General features: G+C 38.7%; 1 protein-coding gene across 5 annotated transcripts in view; it reads left to right on the top strand.

Annotated features, from left to right (window-relative positions):
* PHKB (phosphorylase kinase regulatory subunit beta) overlaps positions 1-16,703 on the top strand; it is a 247,000-nt gene that overhangs the window by 119,586 nt on the left and 110,711 nt on the right. For all 5 annotated transcript variants that reach the window (XM_033218310.1, XM_033218312.1, XM_033218308.1 and 2 more), the window contains one exon: positions 9,883-9,946. In XM_033218310.1, coding sequence (XP_033074201.1) covers positions 9,883-9,946 — 64 coding nt within the window. The remainder of the gene's footprint in view (positions 1-9,882; positions 9,947-16,703) is intronic.

Below are 16,703 nucleotides of genomic sequence, written 5' to 3' on the forward strand. Positions count from 1 at the left end.
TTTCAACTTTCTCTTGAATCTCATTGAGTAACTTCATGATGAACATTTTGACTTCTTTATCTGGTATTTCAAGGATTTCATTTTGTTTTGGATCCATTGCTGGAGAGTTAGTGTATATTGGGGAGGGGGTGGTATTGTAAATAAAACTGTTTTTTCATATTGCCAGAATCATTTTTCTGGTTTCTTCCCATCTGGATAAACTATTTCTTCTTATTATTATTGAATTTACTTTTGATTTGACTGGGTTCTTTTTTTTTTTTTTTCCCGTGAGGATGTGACTTTAATGTGTATCATATGTGATCACCTAGCTTCAGCTCTGGGTGTTTTCAGTGGCAAAGTCTCTACTGAGTTTGTTGGTTATAGAGAATCTGTGTGCGATGGCTTTCTCGGGTACTGGTTTTAATAGCAGTGTACTTAGTGTGTGGGAAGGTTCACTGTCTCCTGTGGGGCCAGAATGGCAGAGGTCTCAGGAAACATCCTGTTCCCCAGTAATGTGCACTACTCTACTTCCCAAGTCTTTTTCTCACTAGGTTGAGTAGTTCAGCCTTCAGACCAGTAGGAGGCGCCCATGGGTGAAAACTAGCTGCAGCTGAAGCAGGTGGTGGGTATATGCAGTACCCCAGTGGTGGACAAAAGTCTCAGCCTTGACAGAGGCAGCTTTTCGGGGTGAGGGGGTGGGGTCCCAGTGAAATGCACTAAGGTCTTCACTGCGGGAGGGGAGGGAGCCACCTCAGCTTCACTACCAGGCCAGCAGGAAAGCAACCTCCCTGTCATGCCTCCCCTGCCCCCGTCCCTATATTCTGGATATTTAGATCAGACAGGCACCTCTGTCCATCTACATGAACACTGACATTCCACGTCCAGAGACAGTGGGACTCTTATCTCTCATGAAAGCCTGAGCCCAGAGGGCACTCCTCCCAAGGGGATGCAGTCACCCCAAAGTGCTTGAGAAAGGTCCTCCATAGGTCTACCTTCACCGAGCTCCTGTGGGAGAAGCCCCAGCTGTATCTGCAGTGTTGGACAAGAGGGAGGAGAAACCTCTTCACAAGCACCGGGGCTCCTCTGCTGCTAGGGTAGATCCTTAGTCTTTCCCCACTGAGCCCTGTACTGCACCTGTTCCTCTGCTGAAAGAAACTTCCCACAGGCGGGAAGTCGTGGTACTCAAGGTTCATACTTTGGTTTCTTTTGTCCCAAGGAGTGTTCCCTTGGTGTGGTGAACTGCCTGTTCCTGTGGGAGTGGTGATCTGTGTGGGCCAGACTACTGTGAATCCGGCTGCTTATCTGGGTTTAGCCGCCTCAGGGACTGCCACAATCCAGGCCTGTGCTGGGGAATCTCGGCAAGGGATATAGTCATGGGGAAGACACAAGGGCTGAAGGTCCTTGAGCAAAACAAAAGATCACAATGGGTTCACGCCCAGTATGGTGCCTGCTACTACAACTCAGGACCAGAGGGAAAGGGAGGGGACTTTGTGTGAGCAAAGACCCAAGAAGTCCCCAGACTGCAGCCCACTCCAGCATTTGGACTCATGAGGGCAGAAAAGCTCTCCTTGAGTTTAGATACTAGCAGTCAAAGACTAGAGAATACCCTTTCCACAGAATACTAAATCTCTCAGGGTTTGATACTCTGCCAGCTTCTTGTTACTGTCTTTTGTGTGCGTGTTGTGGATCCTTCCAGTGAATTCTCCAATGGACTCCAGCCCTCTCCCTGTAACACTGTATTTGGGATGTGACTATTTATTTGTGATTTTGTTTCTTCCTTCTGAGGAGAATTGATTACCAGCATCTCTAGTCAACCATCTGGAGAAACTCTTTAGTGCTTCTGGCTGTGGACAGGTCTATGGGATGTGTAGTGGTTTGGGCTCCACTCTTAGCTCCAGAGGTGGGTGATGTTGGGTGGAGCTGGACAAGGCTGACCTGTCCTCTCATCTCATAGGGGCCTGTGCAGGTACCAGCTCTGATGGTGACAGTAGGGGAGTGGCATGAACTCTGTAAGATTTCCTTGGTTATAAGTAGCCTTAGTGCAATGGCTTTCTCAATTGCCAGATGCAGTAGTAATGTACTGGGCACATGAACAGGCCCAAGGCCTCCTGAACAGCCTGAGTGGTATGAGTAATGGTGTTAGCTGAGGTCGTGCAAAAGTTTTCTCCTTCCTGAGCACCGTGTTATTATGTTAGCAGACGTTGTAGAGGGCTGTATCAGTTGACCTCCAACTGCAATTTAGGGACTTGTTGAGGCCATTAGCTTGCTCAGACAAGGTCCCTTCCCTTTCCCTCTGGTCCTAAGCTGTAGTAGTGGGCGCCATACTGGATGTGTACCCATTGTGGAAGTTTGTTCTTCTCAAGTACCTTCAACCCTTGTGTCTTCCTATAACTAGATCCCTTCCAAATATCCCCCAGCACCAGACTGGCTTGAGATAGCTGCACAGGATAGGCAAATTCAGAGGAGCAGTAGGATTCACAGTGAGGTGGCACTAGCAGGAGAGAGCCAGATGCAGTGGTGACCATGGGGATTTATACTTGGCTTATGTTGCCCTGGGGAAACACTCATATCCCAGGCAATGGCAAGGGTCATGGAACTCCCTAAAGTCCCTGTCTGTGGTGTTAGGCTACCAAGATGGGCATAGGGGCATAGCCTGTGGGGCCTGGATCAGGCAATTCCTCACTCTGGCTCACCAGGTGCGGACTCAGGCTGTAACCCCAGTAGGGATCCAAGGGCAGTTCCCCTGCCACTGGGGTAATGTTCCGCGGAGCAGTGGAACTGCCTCTGTCGCATAAAATAATCCTCAGGGAGGGGAGAGGGGTAACAGGCAGGAGTGAGACCCACCCAGCTCTCACTTTCTTAACATATTGGGTCTCGCACTCACAGACTTCTGGCAACAGCTGGCTGGGTCCCAGGCAGTCTGCACTCAGAATGCAAAACTGCCCCAGGTTGTAAGTCCTCCAGCCCAAGACAAAGACCAAGGCTTCCAGGCCACACCCCTCCCAGTTTGCCTGCAAAGCAGGGGCTCCCAGCTGCTGCCTCTGGCAAGAACCTGCTTCCTGTTCACCTCTCATTTCTGATCAATGGGGTTTATACACACTGTAGATCAGATTGCTTATTTTAGTTGGCAGCTTCTTCCAACCTGTGACCTCTGTCTGAGTTAGCTGGCAGAATTCTGTGAGGTCCCTTATGAAGTAGGATCAGCAATGGCTTCCCTCCATTCCTGCTAGAGTGTGGGAGTGCACGCAAAACAATTTTTTTTTCTTTTATATATGGAGTCTTGCTCTGTCACCCAAGCTGGATTGCAGTGGCGCGATCTTGGCTCACTGCAACCTCCGCCTCCCGGGTCCTAGCAATTCTCCTGCCTCAGCCTCCTAAGTAACTGAGATTACAAGCATGTACCACCACACCCAGCTAATTTTGTATTTTCAGTAGAGACAGGGTTTTGCCATGTTGACCAGGCTGGTCTTGAACTCCTAACCTCAGGTGATCCACCCGCCTCAGCCTCCCAAAGTTCTAGGATTACAGGCATGAGCCACCACTTCTCGTATGCTCCTTGCGGCACCAAATCAGCACCAGTGCTTGGTAGGGTTGAGACACTGCCCTGTGGCCTGGATTGCCCAGCTCCCCAGTGTAAATGTGTATCACACCCTGGAGACAGATTTTCACCTGACTCACCATGCAGGTTGCCATCCACAGCTTTCAAAGTGTCTGAAGTTTCTTTCACTTTTTCTGTTGAGTTTCTGTGTTTCTTCTTGGATAAAAGTTTACAGCATAAATCTCTGCATGTTATTTTGCTCTTTCCAAATGGGTGAGGCATTCTAACAAAGCCTCCAATCTGGAGCCTGGATAGTTTATAAAGAAAAGAGGTTTATTTGGCTCACAGTTTTGCAGGCTGTATATACAAGAAGCTCAGGACAGAAGGCTTAGTGGAGCCGGAGTATAGAAATCACATGACAAGAGAGGGAATACGAGGTGCCAGGTTCTTTTTCAACAACCATTTCTTAAAGGAACTCAGACTAAGAACTCACTCAATCCCATGGGAATGACACCAAGCCATTCATGAGGGATCTGCCTCCAGGATCCTGACACCTCCCACCTTGCCCCACCTACAACACTGGGGATCAGATTTCAACATGAGACTTGGCAGGATCAAACAAACCATATTCAAATCATAGCATATGTCATCTGCAAATAGACAGTTTCATTTGTACCTTTCTAAGCTATATTCTTTTTTTTCCTTTTCTTGCCCTATTTTACCACATAGAACTTCCAGTACTATGTTAGTCATGGTGAGAGCAGATATTTTTGTTTTGAGAGGCAGCATTCAATTTTTCTTTCACCATCAAGTAGAGTTAGCTCTAGAATTTTTGTAAATCAAATGCAGAATTTGTACAAATGGCCAACAAGCATATGAAAAAATGCTCAACATCATTAATCATCAGAGAAATGCAAATTAAAACCACAATGATATATTGTCTTACACCAGTCAGAATGGCTGTTATTAAAAAGTCAAAAACTAACGTATTGGAAGGGTTCGGAGAAAAGGGAACACTGATACATTGTTGGTGGGAATGTAAATTAGCACAACCTCTATGGAAAACAGTATTGGCGGTTTCTCGAATAACTTAAAATAGCACTACCTTTCAATCCAGTAATCCCACTACTGGCTATCTACCCAAAGGAAAGGAAATTATTATATCAAAAAGATACCTATACTCATATGTTTATTGCAGCATAATTCACAATTGCAAAGATATGGAATCAACCTACGTATTCATCAACAGATGATTGGATAAAGAAAATGTGGTGTATATGTACACAAATAAATACTGTTCAGCCATAAAATGAATGAAAACACATCTTTTATAGCAACATGGATGACACTGGAGGCCATTATCTTTAGTGAAACTAAACTAATTCAGAAAGAGAAAGTGAAATATTGCATATTCTCACTTAAAAGTGGGAGCTAAATAATGTGTACACATGGACATAGAGTGTGGAATGATAGACATTGGAGACTGGAGAGGGTGGAAGGGTGGGAAGAGTTTGAAGGATAAGAAATTACTTAATAGATACAATGTACGTTATTCAGGCGATGGTTACACTGAAAGCCCAGGCCTGATGTGGTGGCTCATGCCTGTAATCCCAGCACTTTGGGAGGCCAAGACAGGTGGATCACCTGAGGTTGGAAGTTGAAGACCAACTTGACCAACATGGAGAATCCCTGTCTCTACTAAAAATACAAAATTAGCCGGGTGCGGTGGTGCATGCATGTAATCCCAGCTACTCAGGAGGCTGAGGCAGGAGAATTGCTTGAACCCAGGAGGCAGAGGCTGTGGTGAGCCGAGATCGTACCATTGCACTCCAGCCTGGGCAACAAGAGCGAAACTCTGTCTCAAAAAAAAAAAAAAAAAAAAAGCCCAGATTTCATCACTATGCACTATCTCCATGTAGCAAAACTGCACTTGTGCTTCTTAAATTTTTATAGATTAAAAGAAAGACACATCATTAAAAAAATTGTGGAATTTCCCTCTATTCCTAGTTTTCTGAGAGTTTTGTCATAAATGGATGTTGGATTTTGTTCGATGAATTTTCTGCATCAATTGATATGACCATATTATTTTGTTTTGCTTTAGCCAGGTAACATGGTAGATTATATTAATTGGGTTTTTATTATTGAACCGGCCTTGTTTCCCTGGCATAAAACCCTACTTAGTCATGGTGATAATTCATCTTACATATTGCTGAATATTGTTACAAATGTGTTTTTAAGGATTTTGAATGTCAATGCTCATTTACTTCCTCTGTATCCTTGCTGGTTTCCTGTCTAGTTGTTCTACCAATTATTGAGAGAAAAGTGTGCATGTATCCAACCATAACTGTGGTTTTGTCTGTTCTTTCAGTTCTATCAGTTTTACTTCACACATTTTGCAACTCTGTTGTTTGGTGCATACACATTTAGGATTGCTATGTCTTCTTGGTGGATTGACCTTTTTTATTATATATTATAATACCCTTCTCTCTCTGATAATTTTCTTTGCTCTGAAGTCTCCTTTATTATTCATATAGTCACTCCTGCATTATTTTGATTGTTTGTGTGATATATCTTTTTCCATTCTTTAACTTTCAACATGTCTATATTGTTATATTTGAGGGGACTTTTTTATAGACAATACATAGGTGAGCCATATTTTAACTCTGTAAATCTCTTTCTTTTAATTGGTATATTTCATGCTTTTAAGTTTAATTAATTTCCCATATGTTTGGGCTTAAGTCTTCCATTTTCTTTTTTATTTATTTCTTTTTAATGTTATTTTTAACTGTTTTCCACCTTTTCCTAACTTAGCTGATAACATTTTATTGATTTTTTGTTTGTTTATTCTATTTTTCTTCTTTCTGTTTTATTTTTCCTACCTTCCTGTGGGTACTTTTAAGATTTTTTAAAATTTATTTTTGATTAATCAATAGTGGTTTTGATTGTATCATTTTGTATAGCTTTTTAGCGATTGCTGTAGGTAACACTTCAGTGTAGTGATGTCATAATTTTATTAGTTTAAGTCAAGTATAGAAAACTTACTTTCATTTATGTCTTATTACCATTCTGAATTTATAATAGTTATCTTAAATATTTCCTCCATGCACATTTAGAATCATATCAGACAGTGTTATAATTTTTGCTTCAACTTTCAACATAAAATTCAAGAGGAGAAGAAACATCTATTGTATTTACCCATATTTATGCTTACAATGCTTTTTGTTTCTTTTTGGTGTTCTGATTTTTTTCCTCTTTTTAAAAAATTACCTTTCTGTTTAGAGAATGGAGTTTAGCCATTCTTTCAGGTTAGGTCTGCTGGTGATAGAATCTCTTATTTTCCTTCATCTGAGATGGTCTTGGTTTCTTCCTGATTGCTAAATGATGTATTTACTGGTATAACTTTCTGATGGGGTAGTTTTTTTCTTTCAGTCACTGGAAACTCTTTTTTTTTTTTTTTTTTTTTTTTTTTTGAGACGGAGTCTTGCTGTGTCGCCCATGCTCAAGTGCTGTGGCTGGATCTCAGCTCACTGCAAGCTCCGCCTCCTGGGTTTACGCCATTCTCCTGCCTCAGCCTCCCGAGTAGCTGGGACTACAGGCGCCCCCCACTTCGCCCGGCTAGTTTTTTGTATTTTTTTTAGTAGAGACGGGGTTTCACGGTGTTAGCCAGGATGGTCTCGATCTCCTGACCTCGTGATCCGCCCGTCTCGGCCTCCCAAAGTGCTGGGATTACAGGCTTGAGCCACCGCGCCCGGCCTCAGTCACTGGAAACTCTTATGCCACATCCTAGCCTTCATGGTTTCTAATAAACCATCCATTGTCATTCTAATTATTTTTCCCCTATAGGTAATGTGTTATCTCTGGCTACTGTCAAGATTTTATTCTTTGTCTTTAATTTTCAGAAGTTATGATGTGTCTTAGAATGGACATTTTAAATTTTATTCTGTTTATGTTTCACTCAGCTTCTTGAATCTGTAGGTTTATGGCTCTTGCTAAGTGGGAATTTTTCTGCTTTGCCCTCTGTCTCTCTCCTTTAGGAATCTAAGTGACATGAATGTTAGATACTTTGTTATGATCCCACAAATTCCTGAGGCCCTAATTTTTTTCCATTCTATTTTCTTTGTTTTGTTTAAATTTCTGTTGTTCTGTCTTCCAGTTTTGTTATTCTTTCCTCTCTCCTCATCATTCTGCTGTTGAGCCTATCTACTGATCTTTTTATTTACACTATTATGTTTTTCAATTTTAAAAACTTTGCTGATACTTTCTGTTTCTTAAGGATTTCTGGTTTTTTGATGTGTTTCAAGCATGTTCATAATTGCTTATTGAAGCATTTTTATCGTGGCTGCTTTAAAATCTTTGTCAGATAATTCTGACAACTCTTTCTTCTCAACGTTAGCATCCGCTGAGTGTATTTTTTTCATTTGGTTTGAGATCTTTCTGGTTCCAGGTATGAGGAATGTTTTTTGACTGACATATGAGTATTTTCGGCATAATAGCGTAAGACCCTAGATCTTATTTTAACTTTCTGTTTTAGCTGTATTTTTTTATACCACTCTGGTATAAGAAGGGGTGAGGGCACATCACCTCATTACTGCCAGGTAGGAATATAAGGCCATTATTTTTGTTGACATCCAGCTCCCCAGTAGGCCTCCACTGATACCTCCTTGGCCGGGAAATACAGGAGTGCTTCATTACTGGTTCTCATTTGGCCTTCTTTTATAGGGCAGGAGAAAAGGTGTGACCTCTTGATTGGTGATGAAGTGGTTTCTTATCACCTATTGGAAATGAAAGTGTTGACTTCTTCCTTGTAGTTTTCTGACACCACCATGACTGAGAGAGTTTGGAGTTGAACATTGTGCCTCATGATCGACTCATGAATGTAGAAGTCTAGGTTTCTACTCAGCCTTTGCTGGAATGGATGGGGGTAGGGTAAAGTTTTTTCTGAGTGGTTACTGTCTAAAAGTTTTCTTTTTGCTTGGCTGCTGTTTTCCTGTCCTTTGGCTAGAGAGGCTTTTGCTGAGGATTTTTTGTACGCATGTGCTGGCATTTCTCAGTGGTTGGCTCCTTTGACTTTAAGGCAAAAAGGAAACCTAGGGCACTTACCATAGTGTTGATCGTAGAGTCCTAAAGTTCGTAGCTAAACTGCCTTCTTCTATCCGTGTTTCTAAGTCTTTTCATGTTTGTTTTATGTGTAATGTCCAAGATTCTTGGTTGTACCTAGTGAGAAGACTAGGGAAAATTATGTCTACTCCATCTTCCCATCTATGTATCTTTAAAATAAGTTTCTGACCTATTTATTGTCCTGCAATAAAAGTGATGATTTCTTAAAAACAGGTTATGAAACAACTTATAGGATATAGATTATGATGACATGAATAGCTTAGAATAGTAGCTGTCAAACTTAAAGTGCATTCAAACACCTGGAAGGCTTTTTAACACTGATTATGGAGTCCTACTCCCAAGAAGAACTGAGAACTAGCATTTCTAACAAGTTCCCAGGTAATACTGAAGGTGCTGCTCTGAGGACTATAGTTTGATCATCTGTTTCAGAGAAATGCTGAATAGATGACAGATCATTAACTTTAAATGATATTAATGACAAATACAGTTGCTTTGAGTAAAACAACTAAAAATTTGTAATAATTAAACTGGGCATTAGATATAAAATATTTAAAAGTAGATACTTAAAAGATGATATAATATTTTTAATGAAATGGGTCTTTCCATTCTCCAGCACTATAGTATATGACATCTGAGAGGCCAAAAGAGTAGGACACTAAGGGAAATAGTATTCATTTTATTATAAAGGGAAGAATATAGCAAAAAATGAGAGATAAGGTGATCAGTTGTTCTGTGAGCATAAAATAATACCTATTTTTTGGATCTTAAGCAAGAGTATTTGAAGAATACCTTAAGCCACACTCTGATAGTTGTATGATATGCAAGATCTTTCTTAAGACTCAGATTTGATGTCAGAAAAGCTCTGTTACATTGATCTGAACTAATGATGCCCAACCTGCTAATTACTGCACTTATCATCATAATATACTTTCCTCTAAAGTTCCTCTTTTTTTCTTGAGTTAGTGAATAAAAATGATTCTGTAATTAAAACTACTCCCATCAATAGTATGACCATTAGTTTAGATCAAGGTGAACCTAAAAATATTTTTCCCAGGTGATCACTAACTATAAAAAAGAAAAATTAAAATGCTGAAATGTCAGAATGAGGTCTCTTAGACATTATTCTTCTTACAGAATTTGTTATAAATGTTAATAAAGAAATTTGCTTTGAATATTCATCAGATAATGGTTCTTGTTTTGTAGCCACATACATTAGAGTAATTACAGTATTTCCTTTTCTCTTTTAGCTCTGTTGGTTTAGCAAAAGCAGCTCTAGAAGCAATTAATGGATTCAACCTTTTTGGCAACCAGGTAAAAAATAAGAGCCCCAGAATCTTTGATTATTTGAATTGCACATTTAATTAATTTGACTATGCATTAACAAAGTCATTTCCGTATAATCAGTGAATGTCCAAAATTTATGTAGAAGCTCATACTTGAACTTTTCCTTTGAAAATGATTTGCCAGTTAAAATTTAGTTTTGTAACTAAAGGCCATTGCTTAATTTCTTTAAAAAAAAAAAAAAAGAAGAAAAAATTTTGATAAAGAATTCTGATTTCCTTGGTTCAGTGACTTTTCCCTCAAGTCTATTACTTACTTTATAGAGAGTTTCACATTTTTAAATTTATTTGGCGTTGTATATTTATATTTTTATGTCAGTTTTCATGTTGGTTTCAATTTAATGTGTTTCAATATATATCATGTAGAAGAGAATTTGTGTGATGTGTTTAGCCAGATAGTTGGGAGTTTTGATCCCAGCTTCACCTTCAACTGGCTACAATCAAATGTCTAAAATCTCATTTTCTCTGGGGATGAAAAAGAAACCTTGACGGTCGTCTTAAATTTTCATTAGATCTTTAGCCAGTTTTTGTACTGAAAGAATCTAATCAAGTGACCATAGATTGAGTTGTCAGTGGAAAGGAATAAAATGTAGGAATAGAGGTTACTACTCTGGATCAAGAAGTAGGCTAATTTTCTTTAGCAGTTTTTATAAAGGTTCCTAAGATGGTGAGGTAAAGTGAAGTCTGTAACTGATATTATAATTAATCCTAAGCTACTGAAATGCTAAGTCAGTAAAGAAACATTTTAGGAGGTTACACAGTTGTGCAAAAAAAATGACATGGTTTTTGTTATGGCAATTATAATACTATTTACTCAAGTCTTGAATTTAAGAATATTTTTAATTGTAGTATATTAATGCAGCCACCTCGCTTCTCCTCCTTACATACACAAGCACTCTTCTTACCCCAACTCCCTCTGGAGGATGGATGGGCTCTGTCTACATGAAGGTCATGAGGAATTACCACACACTCTGGATCACCCATTTTCATATTCCTGGATGGATGGATGGATGGATGGATAGACAGACAGACAGACATACAGAAGTAGGAGGATAAAATGACTTTAAAGAATGGCATTATATTAGGGGTCAGGAGACAGCATCACTGCATGCTCTGTGCTCAATTCCACTAGTGAGTTTAGCTATTTAAGCCTCAACTTCCTCGTCTAAAAAAATAAAGATAATGATAATAGGACCTAACTCAGGAGGTTTTCATGCAAATAAAGGTTAATTAGCATAGTGCTTGGCAAAGATTAAACTTTTAATAAATGCCATCTCTTGTTACTATTATTTATGAAGTAATGGTAATACAAAGGAAGGGAAATGAAGAGAAAGAACTGAAAGCTTTCTAGAGCATATATCAAGGAGACTGAGAGGAGGCATGGATTAAACCAGAGGTGGTGTTATCAGCAGTCTGGAAAGGTACAGGTCTTGCTAACCTGGCTTCTGTGGCATACCAAATACTGAGCTGAGTGGAGCTGAGTGTCTCTTGGTTGGCTGTTACATGGTAGTAGCCAGCTCTTTTTTGCAATTGTGTCATCTCCTTTGAAGTACGTGAGTCTTAGTTTATGTTGCTTACATACCTGTATGCACCCCTTCCAATTATGTGTATACTCACACACATACATACAAGCTACATTTCCTAACTCTACCCATCTTTCAGTGCTCTACTTTTCCCAGGAAGCTTTCATAGATTGCTCAGCTATAATTCTAAAATCAGTAAATTGCTTTACTCTGCATTTGGATTCTGAGTTATAACTGTATTGCTGATACTGTTCCTCAGCCAGTTTCTCAGTCTTGACTACACATAGGAATCATTTGAGGAATTTAAAAAAATACTCATATATGAGCTCTACTTCCAGGGATTCTGATTCAATTGGTGTAGGGGGAGGCCCTGGCATTGAGATTTTTTGGAACTCCTCAGGAATTCTAATATACAAGCAAGGATGAGAACAACTGCTCTAAGCTGAGCTAATTTTTGGCTTTGTTCAGGTCATGTCTATTTCCAATGGAGCTATGCACCAAATATTTGCTGAATTGACTACTACTTGGTTATTTCAGATAGAAATATGGACAGATAATGTCTTATTTCTTTTTTTTTTTTTTTCTGAGACAACTTCTTGCTCTATCACCCAGGCTGGAGTGTAGTGGCACGATCTCGGCTCACTGCAACCTCCACCTCCTGAGTTCAAGCGATTCTCCTGCCTCAGCCTCCCGAGTAGCTGGGAATACAGGTGTGTGTCACCACACTAATTTTTGGATTTTTAGTAGAGGTGGGGTTTCACCATGTTGGCCAGGCTGGTCTTGAACTCCTTACCTCAGGTGATCCACCCGCCTTGGCCTCCCAAAGTGCTCAGATTACAGCCGTGAGCCACCACGACGGGCCATGTCTTATTTTTTTAGCCACAAGAATATCATATGTTGCCAGTAAAGTCCCTTCATCTTCCATTTTTACAAGATAGTGTCAGTGTCCTAGTTTTACAAATTCCATCTCTTTTTCTGATGTGGAGAATTGCAGAAATATGAGTTTGAAAATGTTACTATTCCCACCTCTACAGCAGTTAAATTAATAATGTGCCTGCTAAACAGTAGCACATTTAAAAGTGCATGTGATCTTTTTAGTGTTTAATCATTTTATAATGTCATTGTATATACTTAAAAGAGCTGTGATCTAATTAAAAGTCAGTTGCTGGGAAAAGAAATGACATAAAAAAATGCTTTATTCAAATGAAAATCCATAGAAACCACCTCAAGACTTAAGGGATTTCAGATCATAATGATATTCACAGTTATTTCTAAAGGCCATTGGTATAAGGTTTTGGAAGACCTGATTGTGTGTCTTTAACTAAATTAATTTAGAACTTTCAAAAAGTACATTCCCTCTTGGTGGCAACTCGAGAGTCATAGATCTTTGGAGATGGTAGAGCCCTTCTCTCAAAATGAATGATCAGAAGATTGAGGTCGTGTTTCTCAGATCACACCACACAGGGGCAAAACCAGGAATTAAACCAATGCCACTCCATAATGAATCTGTTAATAGAAGATCAACTTGTTGGTATGGGAAATTTCAGCTGTTGGACACTTTCTACTTTTAGAATTGGGAGCTGTGCATTTTCTTTGAAAACTCTTAAGCTGTTTTTTGTTTAATAATTATTGAGCTTCTGAAAGAGGTATCCATTTCACAAATAGTGTGAAAGGCTTGCCTTTTGCCCCTGGCTTCATCATGTGAGATAAAATAAATGTTAATTTTATTTTTATGGGCAGTTGTTGGGTGGAAAAGTTTTTCGCTTTGGTTGTGGTTATTATGCGTTCCTATACTTCCTCCTTTTTTTCCAATAATAACTTTCCTTATTATTCAAGGGAAAAAAAAAAAAACGCTTTAAATCTTCATTCTGAAACTATTTTCCAAATTTATTTTTCTTTGGGACACTAAGAATAAAATGTGATAAAATGGCCTAGTTTCCTTAATGATTTGTTTACAATAAAGGCTAATTTGGGGCAGAGCTACATTTAGAAACATATAATCCTCAGTATGGGAATCACATATTTCGTCATGATCTCAAACATATTCTGTATAAATTTCATGACAAATATATTTAAATATTATTTAAATAATGTCTGATAATATTTAAACAATAATATTTTAGTCTATCAGAATTTATTTTCATCAAATGTCATAGTCATAGTAAGCAACAGTTTTGTGATTCCTGGGTTCGAGTCTCAGCTCTGCTCTTTTGAGACCCTGAAAATTAATGTTCAAATTTATCTTTCTCTGTAGTTTGAGAATTCCTTTTACAGTATGTGCGTGAGGACAAAGAAGCTTGGGTTGTGAGTGGGGCTGCTGGAAAGAGCTGTTGGGTCAGTAAGCAAAAGCTGGCTATTTACACATCTATTGCCACCATAGCCGTGGTGCAGAAGGGAAATTCCCATCAGTAAATACCCCTTCTGGAAGAATACATTTCTCCAGGATCTGCTACAGAGCTCAGTGACAGCCTCATAACTGAACTAGGGGAGAAAATCTCCTGACCATAGTTTTGTGGTGTGGTTTTGTTCCAGAATAAGAATGTGAAGATCATGTACGGTAGGTAGATCCAGTGACCAGTTGTACCTTGTTTTATTTTTTGATTCTAGATAAGGGCAGCAAGTCCCTTAGCTCAGGCTCTGAGAAGTGATTAATGAAGAAAAGAAAGATCAGACAGTCTTTAAATTGTTTTCTTTTGAATTGAGACAAGTTAGATCAGCAAAGTCTTATGTTTACAGTTGGTACCCTTCGCCTTAGAGACTGTCTCAAAAGTGGTTGTTCTGCTCATGGGATTAAGGGAAGTGCAGTGCAGCCCTTCCCCTCCACTGGAACTCAAGTCCCCATGACAGTGATCAGGTTTCAGAATCATCTTCCAGTTCCAATGCATTTACTAGAACTAAGACAATTACAGAAACTTGATTAGGGAGTAAAGTTTGAGCTGTCGGTCTTAAAATAAGCTCTTTAGGTGGAGTCAGGATATTATGGCAGAATTATAATGATTTCAGGAAATGGAAGATGAAAATAAAATATCCAAAGTTAATCAGATACTCTGAAGTGACATATACATGTAAAACATCCTTTCATATTCCTGTCCTTAATTGGGGAAATCAAGATACTGACAAATGAGCGGAGGCCAGAATCTAAAAGGTAATGACTAGAGAGATTGCTCATGTTATGTAAAGTGTTCAAAGCAGTTCAGACATCTAGCTCCCTTTGAAATTTCCAGACCTTAAATTAATGTGTCTGATGATTTAAAGTAGGTGATAATTAATTCCATTTGTGGTTTCTCCTTGACGACTTTTAAAAAGACTTGCTTCTGGATTGGGAATAGCTGCCCATGACCTTGGGTGATTTTACCCTCCTGGAAATCTGGACGGTAATGCCTAAAGCATGGAATATTTTTGTGAGAAGACAGCCAAACAGTATAGTTAATCACCCTTTGATCTCGGTGTTAAAATATGGCAACATTATGAGATTATTTTTCCCTTTGGGCATATTGCTTAGGTTGGCGGAGAAAAATTGAGAGCTGAATAAATACTTTGATGGATTTAGACAAATAAGCTACTTATTTGTGGCCAGAAAGTAGAAGTTGACTGTTTACATTAATCAAGTAACGTAGAGAATTGCCAAATTTGCCATTTCACTTCATTATTTATAAATTATCCCACTTAGATTGTATCTTTTGAAAATTTAATTCCAGGCCGATAGTTTGGTATGCAATTGACTTTATTAATTCTTGGCCTAAAGATAAATTATAGCTCTTATTTTTTGTGTATTCATAGGCTCCTAACATATTATATCCATTTATTTCTCTGCTCTTTTGTTCTAACTACCCTACTTGCTCCCATTTCACCAAAATTCAGAGCCTAGCTATGGTCCTCACCTTCTCTATGAAGTGCCCCAACTTCCCTGGGGACTTGTTTTATAATCTTCTTCTCCCCCTTAAACTACTAACTTTGATGAAAGTAAATCATGTGTTGCGATGTGCTGCCTTTTTGTTTTCTTAATAATCTTGTTCAAGACTGTCGCATGGGTCAGCTCCTTAAGAGCACAGGTCAAATTTGATCTTGTTTGTTTTCCTCAAAGCAGAGTGCACAATACCTTGCCAGTGGCAGCTGCTGCATGAACCAGTAGAGATGGGAGGTTGGAACTCCTGAGTAATAGAAAGGACAGTTTACCATTCATATGGTGGTTGAGAGACAGCCTCGCCGAATCACTGTTCATTTATTTATTTACTTGTCAGATTTTAAAAAGATTTAAAAATGATACTCTGAATGAGAAATCATTCTATTTTATGAGCTAATGGAAATTAGCTAATGAAATAGCTAATGAAATTTTCATTAGCTCATAAAACATGGGCTACTAGGAAGCAAGTTCCTCTAGTGAATCTGGCATCTGGATATGGGGTCTGGTGCTGCTAGATTTTGAATTTCAGTCTAGGTGATTGGTTGGAGATATTTTTGTTTCAGTGTGAATGCATCTGTGATGCTGGTGAGAATTGGGATGAGATTCAGAAAATAGTATTAAAGTAACATGAAATTTATAATTCTCTTCTCCCTTTCCCCATGTACTTTTCTGAGTATTCTCCTTATTCCTATCCCGTTCTATGTGATTTCAAATATTTAACTCCCCAGTAAAGCTGTTGAATATGGAATGCAGTAGTTTTAACCTGATTAGCAGATAGATTAACATTTTGTTACACCTATTTGTTTTATTCAAGCTTTTTTTTCTTACTTGAAATATATATATATGTGTGTGTGTATATATATATATATATGGGATAATTGTATAAAATATTTACATATATATGTATATGGGGGAATTGTATAATCTAGTGTTTAAAGAATGGGCCTCTGTGTCAGAGACTTGGTTTTGAACCTTTGCTCTGTTAAAGTAAGATTTAATGTCCTTTTCAGTATATTAAATGAGACAATCCAGGTGACACATAAAGCATAGTGCCTGATGCAGTGAGTATTAGTTCAGATTAGTTGCTTTATTGTTATTTGAGATTCTACTGTCTTCATATTTTAATATAGTATTCTTTTACATTCATCTAGATTATATCTAAATTTGTTTAGTTTGATCATATAGTCAATATTCTTTATGAGGAATGTATAACTCAGATTTTATGAATCTGCATTCTCATTCTTTGTCATGTTAGCTAAACTAATTGTATTTTCATTAAAATAAATGTCACTAATATAGTG

Source organism: Trachypithecus francoisi, unplaced genomic scaffold (assembly GCF_009764315.1).
Source record: "Trachypithecus francoisi isolate TF-2019V2 unplaced genomic scaffold, Tfra_2.0 Lachesis_group10, whole genome shotgun sequence".
Lineage (NCBI taxonomy): Eukaryota > Metazoa > Chordata > Mammalia > Primates > Cercopithecidae > Trachypithecus > Trachypithecus francoisi.